This window comes from Chinchilla lanigera, unplaced genomic scaffold, assembly GCF_000276665.1.
Source record: "Chinchilla lanigera isolate Chin_1 unplaced genomic scaffold, ChiLan1.0 scaffold00067, whole genome shotgun sequence".
Taxonomy (NCBI): domain Eukaryota; kingdom Metazoa; phylum Chordata; class Mammalia; order Rodentia; family Chinchillidae; genus Chinchilla; species Chinchilla lanigera.
In genome coordinates, this window is record NW_004955468.1 from 12,859,066 (window position 1) to 12,868,581 (window position 9,516).

Sequence of the window (9,516 nt, forward strand, 5' to 3'; positions counted from 1 at the left end):
TTTCTTCCTTTCTTCCTTTCTTCCTTTCTTCCTTTCTTTCTTTCCTTTTTTGAGACAGGGTCTCACTATGTAGTCCAAGCTGGCCTTGAACTAACTATATAGCTCAGGCTGGCCTCAAATTCATGGAGATCCTCCTGCCTCAGCCCCTCAAGTGCTAGGATTACAGGCCTGGGACACCACGCCCAGCTAGAGAACACACAAATCTTAGTATCATGGTTTGCTCAGACACCTGTGTTCCTAAGGCAGGCAAATGGTTTAAAGACCCCTGAGAAGGAACCTAAGTGATCCTCTCTGACCTCACTCCTATGGTATACAGTAGAAACCAGGGACTGACCAAAGAATTCACTCTGTACAGGGGCTGGGGCTTTAGCTCAGCAGTAGAAGCACCTTCCTGGCAAGTGCAAAGTCCTGAGTTCAATTTCTGGTACCAAAAAAAAAAAAAAAAAAAGAATTCACCTTATACATAGATGCCTGGCTTCCCTCTCAGGGACCTTGCAGCTTCAGCACCTTGATACCAGGAGCCCCAAAAGTGCACCAGCACAACTTGCATGGGGGCAGATCTCTTCCATCCTCTCTCTCTCTCTCTTTTTTTTTTTTTTTTTTTTTTTTTTTTTTTTTTTTTTTAGTCTTTTTGAGACAGGGTCTTGCTATGGAGTTCAGACTGGCCTTGAGCTCACTTTGTAGCCCGGGCTGGTCTTGAACTCACAACGATCCTCTTGCCTCAGCCTCCTGAATGCTGGGATTACAGGTGTGTGCCACCACGCCTGAATTCTTGCATCCTCTCCATGGCTATTTTTTCCACTTTGTTCCATAGGCACAAGGAAGATCATGTGTTTGGATATTGCAAGGACAATCTTGATTTCAAATATTGTGTCCCTGTGCTCCTGTAAGTATACTCACATTGTCTGATCACGTGCTTCCATCTTGTATGTGACCATCAGGTGACAAAAAACCCTACTGGCCTACCTAGGAGGCTGGGGGAAGGGGATATATTGTGAATCCCCAGAAAACTTAGTGAAGTAGAGAAGCAAGATCTCTGGCAGAATAGGACAAAAAAAAACCTCACAAAACAAAACAAAAGTAAAACAGGTAAATATAGAGATAGACATGAAAGAACAAAAAAGTGTGGGTTAAACTCTTGCAACAGAGTCCTTCTGTGTGGAGAGGGGCAAGAAGGAGAAATTAAGATACAGTATTGGGCTGGGGCCAGATGCATGGGCCACACCTGTAATTCCAGCACTCTGGGAGGCTGAGGCAGGGCAATCACAGGTTTGAGCTCAACCCAAGCAATTTAGCAAGATCTTTTTTGTTTGGTTGTTTGTTTTTCCCGTACCAGGATTTGAACTCACGACTTTACACTTGCAAGGCAGGCTCTGTGCCGCTGAGCTAAATCCCCAGCCCCCTTTAGCAAGATCTTGTCTCAAAATGAAAAATACAAAGGGCTGAAGATATAATTTAGCTCAAAGGCCCTTCTATCCCAAGTACTGTAACACACACACACACACACACACACACACACACACACACACACGGCCAGTAAGGCAGGGGGTGGCATTTATTTACAATATTTTCTACTACTACCCCACCAACCCTACCCGTCAAAATCTTCTTTGTTTATGGTGGGGGAATCAAAGACCTTACGCATATAAGTGCTCTGTCGCTGAGCTACACCTCCAACTACTTACCTGTCAAATCTTATTAATCTCTCAAAAGTGACCTCAAATGCCATCTCTCTCATGAAGCCTTCTCAGCTCCTCCCACCCCCAGATTAATCTTTCTCTGTTCTATTCTCCCTCAGCCTTTGCTCGTCCCTTTATTATAGCTTATGTACTCATAATTTGTGTACATCTTATCTCCTTAACTAAATTGTAAGCTTTAACTCAAGAAACATTGATTGAAGCCTGCTGTGTGCCAGGGATTCAGTACATACGTTACACTGAGGGGCAGCAGGAGAGGTGTAGTCTGTAAACTACACCTCTGCTTTATAATCACATCTCAGTCGTGGATGCTGAAACAGTTCCTAGCACCTAATGGGCACCGAATGCACTTTTGTCAAAGGACTGCATTGCTGTATAAGTGACCAGCAGTATGGAGAAGGTGGTGACTGACTGTGAGTTACTGTCTCGAACTGGGTTGAGATCTAGACGTCAACCTGCCTCTGGGCTGTGACACCATCTCTGGCTCTAGGTCACAGCTTTCTGCATCGACCACAGCAGTGACCTCTTCTTTGAGGACTGTTCCCTTCAGGCTGCACGCCAGCACTCCCCAGTTTCTCTCCACCTCCACCTTGGCAAACCCCTTCCCCTCTTCAGGACTCCGGTCCCCACCTATGCCAGGGGGACAGCCCCACCCCGATGCTGCTTTGAGATCCAGTGTGGCGGGGTAGGGTAGGGCCGGGGGGGGGAAGGGGCGGGCGAGCATCCTGTGGTATAATTATAATTATGACACCTTGGATCCTATCGCTCGCTTTCAGAGGAGCTCTTTTCCTTCCCACGGATTCCCCCCTCCAGGTACGGAAACTACAGGAGAAACTGAGGCATCGGGATGGGAAAGCAGTTAGATCACAAGCTGGCCACCCAGTCTCCTGCAGCCTATCCATTCAATGTGCTCCTTCTTCCAAAGTGCTACCAACCAGGACATCTCTGAGCCCACAGAGGGACCCCTCAGTCACTCACCCCAACTCCAGCCACATGGAGCACTGCAGGGAGGCAGTCTCACAAGGGCCATGCTTCTGGGGATTATGCCTTATAGATAGGCCTTTCTTACCCTCTTCTGGGGTGAAGCTTGGGGAAGTCACGTTCCAGGGCAGGGGCTGGAAGAAAATATGGCATCTAGAAGATTTTCAAGATCACTGTCTTGTCAGTTTTTTCTTCTACCTTGAATCCCCATTCCCCTCATGCCTCACCACCTACCCTCCTCCCACCCACATTCTGGGCCTTAAGAATTGGAACAATTCAAGCCATGGTGGCATCTTTAGCTTCTGTATTTGTCTGTGTGGCATTACTGCATGCATGCCTGTGTGCATGCGTTCATCCAACAGATTTTGTTTTCTTTTGCTATACTGGGGATTAAACCCAGGGCCTCCTGCATGCTCAGGAAGCACTCTGTCTCTGAACCACACTGCCAGCCCTCGACAAACATTGAATGTCAGGCTCAAGGGAGGTGACAGAGGCAAATAGCACACGGCCATGCCTCCAGGGAACCCCCAGCCAGAGGAGACAGACATATAAACATCTATAACGCATTCTCTCCATCATCGTGCGTCCTCTATGAGTCTCTGTGTATGCATGTCATGTGCATACCCAGAGCTGTCTGCGTGTGTAACTGTGGACGTTCATTAACTGCATACTGTACATCCCAGCATCCGCTTGAACCTGCCTCTGTCTCCATGACAGGCTGTACACCTAAGCCAAACCGGTCGGAGTGGGTTGTGCGGAAATTTCTGTTTGTGTCAGTGGGACCTGAGGTGAGTCAGGGAGGGACAAGGATGGGTGGGGTGGGGTGTGGGAGAAGAGTGAGAGTGAGGGTCGGACTGAACGATCAGGGAGGGGGAGGGTGGGTCAGGGTGGAAGGGTTGGGGTGGGGTGTGAGAAGGATGGGTCAGGGTACACCAGAGAGCTCCTGGGTGAGTAACATCCTGTTTGTCTTCGGGGAAATCCCAGGTCAAAGAAGAGTCAAAGGCTGGTGGGGAGACCCTTCAGCTTTGGGAGAGAAGAGGGTGAATAGTAAATGAGAATTCAAGTAGGTGAAAAATAAATGTGGATTCAGTGTTTGCAGTCCATTTCTGCAAAGCTTGGTCTCTCAGTGGAGTAAACTATTCCTGGTCTCCTTGCCCTGGCTCCACACAGTCTGTACAGAAAGGTGTTGAGGAGCTGATTGATGTGGTGGAAGATTACTGACACGGGACTTGATCCTGTCCCAGGACAGAAGCTACTGCAAGTAGCAGCATCAAATTCACGCCTCCTGCCCCTCCGGAGGACTGCCCCCTCCCTGGGAAGAGAGCCCACGCAGGACACAGCGGCACCGCTGCTTCTCCTCCACTGACAACCGCCTCTGCTCCTCTCCAGGGCCAGCCTCACTGTGCCTGGGACTGGGATGGTGGCCTCGTGCTCTTCAGGATTTTCCATCTAAACATTGCCATGTGCTGTGTTGCTCTTATCTGCTGGTTCCCCGATACCCAGCCCCATCCTTTACCAACAGCCACATTTCCTGGTTGCCTCACAGCATCCTCCCAACTTCAGGGGGCCTGAAGCTGGGGTGAGCCAACCAGGGTGAAAGCAGGCTGCCTGTGATGCTAGGTACAGTTGGGTCCTGCTTTTCAATAGTTGTATGCAGAGTCCCACCTCCTTGCTCTCATCAAGGTTCTGTGAACACATCCCCACAGAGGCAGGGAGCCAAGCAACACGATGACAGACAGATGCCTTTATTATTTCATTCCACGTCTCTGGCTGGGCTGGCTCTTGGAAGCCAGGTGTAGAGGCATATACTTGTAATCCCAGCATCCTCGGAACCTGAGGCAAGAGGGTTGCAAGTTCAAGCTCAGCCAGGGCAATTTAGCAACTTAGCAAGACCCTGTCTTAAAACTTAAAAAAATAAAAAAGCCTGGGGATGTAGCTCAGTGCGAAGGCTCTGGGTTTAATCTTGTACCGGGAAGAAAAAAAAAAAAGAGGGGTCTTGGCGTAGGTGCTGGCTAATACAGCCTAAGAGTAGGAGCCCTCGTGGAACTCAGTCTTCCGGTGCTGACAATGCAGCAGAAGATGCTGCAGTGAGGAGGGGGCAGGACAAAGGTCCTGAGAATCTGGTGAGAGAATGGATTCTGGGGAAGACCTGGGTTGTCCTCTTCATTGACCCCGTCCCCACCCGTAGCCACACAGAGAGCAACCTATTGGGCCCCACGGAAGCAGCTCCCAGAGCCCAGCCTGGCCACAGAGGCTGCACCATCAGACACACTTCAGGCAATACCAATTCTCTGGAGCTTCTCACACGCCAGTCTCCAAGCACCCAGCTTGCACGCTGGTGGCACAGCAACAGAGAACCAGGAGCTCCCGACCCCCTCATTCCCTTTCAGCTTGCATATCAATGACTGGTCATTTCATACCATTTCAGATGCCGTCCTGGGACCTAAAGTGTGTGTCACACAAGGGCAGATTCGCTGCTTTTCTCCCCCACCTCCTCCTCCACTTTCTGGTTTCTTTTCTGACTCCTCCAACATATGGCTTTGGTTCAAACTAGCCAGAGGAGGTAGGAGTCCTGGGTAGCTCCTCTCCCTGGGTCTAGTGTTGGTGCAGCAATACATAGACACCTGTCTCTGCTACGTGGGCCTGGAAGAGACACAGAGCTGCAGGGGGAACAGCCAAGGAATATATGAGGTTCAGACTCCATGTCCAAGTGATATGCCTACTGCTAAGGACTCTTGAGTCCCAGTGGGAGCTGGGAGGAAAAGGAACACAAATCTGGGAGAGAAAAGCTAAAAAAGCCCCTGGGTTGGGGAGTTCCTATTTCTCCCAAGAGGCAGAAAATAAGACTCTGGTAGAACAGAGAAAGACAGGCGAAAGCTAGAGCCTAAAATGGGCATATAGGCCAATCAAGTTGAAGCAAAGTGACCCCACCCCCTTAGCTTCTTGCCTAATCTTTGGAGTGTGTCAGATCTGGGTCCAGCTGTTGGGAGGTGAGCCAGTGAGGAGCCTTAGGGAGAAAACTGGCTTTCAGATTTTTTTTTTTTTTTTTTGGTGGTGCTGGGGAATGAACCCAGGGCCTTGTGCGTACAAGGCAAGGACTCCAATACTGAGCCACATCCCCAGCGCTGGCTTTCAGATTTCAGCCAAGTATATTAGAAGTTAGTTTGCTTTTTTAAGAGTTGGTTTTTTTTTTTTTTTAACCATAGTCTTGGAAAACCAAGGATCCTGCCTGTCAGACAAGGAAAACTATAGTTGGGTGGGCAGAGAATCTCAAAGCAATGTTGAATCTCAGCTTTAAGATACAGGTGGGCAACAGGTTCAGGTAACCTTGCAGCTTAATCGTGCCTTCCTGCCGACACCCTCCCCATACTGTGTTCCCTGACAACCAAGAGCTGGGGTCAGGAGTAAAAAGCTCAGCTATGCTGTTGGCCCCCTGAATCACATGCCCACCCCTGCTGAAGCCTTGGGTGTTCTCTACAGCCTCAATTTCTCAGGCATAATGGGGAGCAAGTCCATGTGTGGAAACCAGAGGCAAAAATAGCAGCCATCATTCCTGACAGTCCAGCCCTGGGGGCCACAGGTCCTATCTCTATGCCACCACAGCTGGGCTAGGCGTAAATCTGCAGTTCCTCCTGCAGTTCAATCTAGCGAGCTTGGATCTGGGCTGTGATACTCTTCACTGGGTCCTGGAGGGACAGAGTTAAGAAGTTCAGGGACCTGGTTGAACAAAAGGCAGGTATCAGGGAGGGGCAGAGTCTGTTTTTCTCACTCCTCCCCCATTTCACCCCCACCCAGCTTCTAAGGCTGGGCAGCTTCTGCTGTGGATCTTATCAGGAGAAGCTCCCCGTCGTTAATCCTGAGTTCCAGGTGCCACAGTGCCTCCGTGTCTGTGTTGTATGAGCCTGATGAGGCAAGATGAAATAATTCCTCTTACTAGGACGCAGTAGAAAAGTTGACCGGGCCTCAAGTATGCCTCAGGTATTTTTCCTCCCCAACCCAACTCAAGGAAGCACACAACTCAAGGAAGCACACCGGGTATGCACACGTATTCTGCTCCCATTTACACCCCACCCCCGTGTGTGTGTGTGTGTGTGTGTGTGTGTGTGTGTGCGCGTGCTCCCATTTTCACCCCCCCGTGTGTGCGTGTGTGTGTGTGTGTGTGCGCGTGCTCCCATTTTCACCCCCCCGTGTGTGCGTGTGTGTGTGTGTGCGCGCGTGCTCCCATTTTCACCCCACCCCCGTGTGTGTGTGTGCGCGCGCGCGCGCGCGCGGGCGAAACTGGGTTCTACTACCCTCTAGTGGCCAGTGCTGCGGAGATGCCTCTCCCACGCTTTACCACAGAAGGTCTAGATACCTACTGGATAAATCAACAGTACATTTTATAAATGAGAACACTGAGGAGGCCTAGAGAGTCAGGGGAAATAGTCTGGAACCACAGCCCAAGTCTCCCAACTCCACTTTCACTTCCTCACCTCTGACTTCTTTCCTCCCTCACCTCGCGGAGGCCAGTTCGAGTTAGAAATCCCGACACTGAGAGGACCCGGCCCCTGCCATGGACCAAACCTGCCTCTCTGGGTCCTAATCCCAAATCAGTTTGCAGCTGCGGCTACAGGGGTTCTTCGAACAATTGTTTGGTCCCTGACTTTCTGAGGTTAGCGATCTTTCAGGATGTTCACTGACCAAGCGCGCCTCGGGTCGCCAGGGCAACATCACTGCCGGACGTCCTAACGCCACCAGTTCTTTGGTCTCCACGGTAACCGGCACTTTGCGACTTCGGTTTGCAGCAGTCGCGCAGCAGCTGCAGTGGTTGCTGGGCAACGGGGGATTGCAGGCGGTGTCTGGAGGTGGGGACCTGGCCTGGTATCTGAGGGCAGCGCCACCCGCCCCCGCCCCCGCCCCCGGGCCTATGGCGGCAGCCACGGTGCCTGGGGGTCGGTTTGGGGGCTCGAGCTGGACCTGGCGGCCAGTGGCTTGCGATGCGCTTCTGGCTCGGGCCTTTCATTCGTGCACCGAATTGGGGGGTCGGTTCTATCTGGTAGGGGGGCTCCTAGCAGGTGGAGCGACAGCGCCCAGCAGTGACACGGTGGTCTTCGACCCGGCGGGGGCCCAGGCTGTGCGCTTGGGAGCCCAGGGCAGTGCCCCGCGTAGTCACCACGACGCGGCGCCCGTGGGCGGCCGCTGGCTCTGCATCGTGGGCGGCTGGGATGGGTCGCGGCGCCTGGCCACTGTGGCCGCGCTGGACACGGAGCGTGGAGCGTGGGAGGAGTGGAAAGCGGCCCCTGGCAACTGTTCCCCTGCTGGCCTGAGCAGTCACACTTGCACTCGCCTCTCGGACCGAGAGCTGTGGGTGGCGGGCCGAGAGGGCGGGGTCCGCACTCAGCGTCGATACGGAAGCATCTATGCGTTAAAGCTGGACCCTGCCTCCCGAACCTATTGGTATGGCACCCCTCCCCTAAAGCCTCAAACCCTCTTTCTGTCCAAACTCTAAAAACAGCCTCTGGAAAAGCTTCCGGGCTCAGGTCGGCACTATTTCCCAGAATCTGCCCAGGACAGCTGAGCTCTCGTTTTACCTTCCCAGGGGTTCGCCCCTGGCCTTTCTATCCTTGACAAGGGGGATGGGGGAAAGTAGCAAAACACACTTTTTCCGGAAAGCTCCACTCGGGCCTGCATGTCTGTGTATCTACAGCTACAAGGAAGAAGGCTGCCGCACAGTCTCTCGCTCCGGTCACTGTGCTGCGCTGCTCCAAACTCCTGGGCCCCACCCAGGTCATCAGCTTTTGCTCTTTGGGGGCTGCAATTCAGCCGAACCAGAAGTAGCTGGGCAGTGGAGTCAGGGGAAGATTAAGGTATTATTATTCAAATCTTGATTAGGATGAAAAGGGCTAAAGTTGTGGTGCTCAAATTCCTTCACAGTCCCTTCTTTCTCCCCAAGGAGCAGCCACCTGTTGCCCCTCACTTGATGGAACAGCTTGCAAGGCTTGTAAGCAGCGGGCAGGGGTCCCGACAGGGGCCCCGGGGACTGCGGCATCACTCCTGCTCTGTGGTGGGGCCCTTTGCTGTGCTGTTTGGTGGAGAAAGTCTGACCAGAGCTAGAGACACCATCTGCAACGACCTCTACATCTATGACACTCGTGAGCCATGAGGGTGGCAGGTGACTGGGGGGTGGATGGGGGTGGCACAGAATCGAAAGACTTCAGAAAAAGGATGGAGTAACTGAGTGGTAGGAAGAAGAATTATTTAACAAGAGTTAAGAGTACGTAAATTAAGAAACATCTGAAAACACCCACAGACCAAGTGAGGAGAAATAGAATGGGCAAGCATTTGGCTGTGTTAAGTGTCCATGGGTGATAGAATGCTCCTGCCTGAATAACCATCCTCTGCCTCCACTCAACAGGCAAGTCTCCTTCCCTGTGGTTCCACTTCCCCTGTGCAGACCGTGGGCTGAAACGTGTGGGCCATCGCACCTGCCTCTGGAACGATCAGCTTTACCTGCTTGGGGGCTTTGGTGAGGATGGCAGGACAGCGAGCCCACAGGTTTGCACCCTGGATCTCTTTATCTAAAGAACAGTGCCACAGAGCATTACCATCAGAGCTGTCTGCCTCACTTCATTATTAAATTCTAATGTGAGAGTCAGTATTTGTCTCTGAATGCCTTTGTTTTTTTCTTGGGGTGGGGGCGGGGGAGACAGTAAATAAATAGAAACATCTTTATTTCCAAGGGAAAGGACAAAGTATAGGTCCTTTCTGATACTGTAAGCTATTGATCCGATGGTAACAAAAACCACAAATCATATGCTGTCCTTTGCTCTTAAATTGGAATAAAGTTTCAGGCTACAGC

At 51.7% G+C, this 9,516-nt stretch overlaps 1 protein-coding gene and 2 long non-coding RNA genes across 5 annotated transcripts in view; 2 read left to right on the forward strand and 1 right to left on the reverse strand.

Annotated features, from left to right (window-relative positions):
- The window catches only part of LOC106150219, a 4,257-nt gene extending 789 nt beyond the window's left edge, over positions 1-3,468 (forward strand). The window contains exons 2-3 of the long non-coding RNA XR_001236893.1: positions 815-886; positions 3,396-3,468. This is a non-coding gene — a long non-coding RNA (uncharacterized LOC106150219). The remainder of the gene's footprint in view (positions 1-814; positions 887-3,395) is intronic.
- A 391-nt stretch (positions 3,469-3,859) lies between these two features.
- Positions 3,860-7,346, reverse strand: LOC102026738. 3 transcript variants are annotated; one of them, XR_001236892.1, is made up of 4 exons: positions 7,151-7,346; positions 6,129-6,364; positions 5,099-5,338; positions 3,860-4,511 (listed from the first exon to the last, which is right to left on the reverse strand). It is a non-coding gene; the product is annotated as an uncharacterized LOC102026738 (long non-coding RNA). The 3 variants fall into 3 exon arrangements; XR_001236891.1 differs by having other exon boundaries at positions 6,129-6,395; XR_263419.2 differs by lacking the exon at positions 5,099-5,338 and having other exon boundaries at positions 6,129-6,395.
- A 219-nt stretch (positions 7,347-7,565) lies between these two features.
- On the forward strand, positions 7,566-9,315 carry Klhdc9 (kelch domain containing 9). Its single transcript, XM_005400237.2, has 4 exons — positions 7,566-8,114; positions 8,365-8,524; positions 8,611-8,809; positions 9,073-9,315. The coding sequence occupies exons 1-4, from the start codon at positions 7,585-7,587 to the stop codon at positions 9,237-9,239; spliced, it is 1,056 nt and encodes a 351-aa protein (XP_005400294.1). The 5' UTR covers positions 7,566-7,584; the 3' UTR covers positions 9,240-9,315.
- Positions 9,316-9,516: the final 201 nt, after the last annotated feature.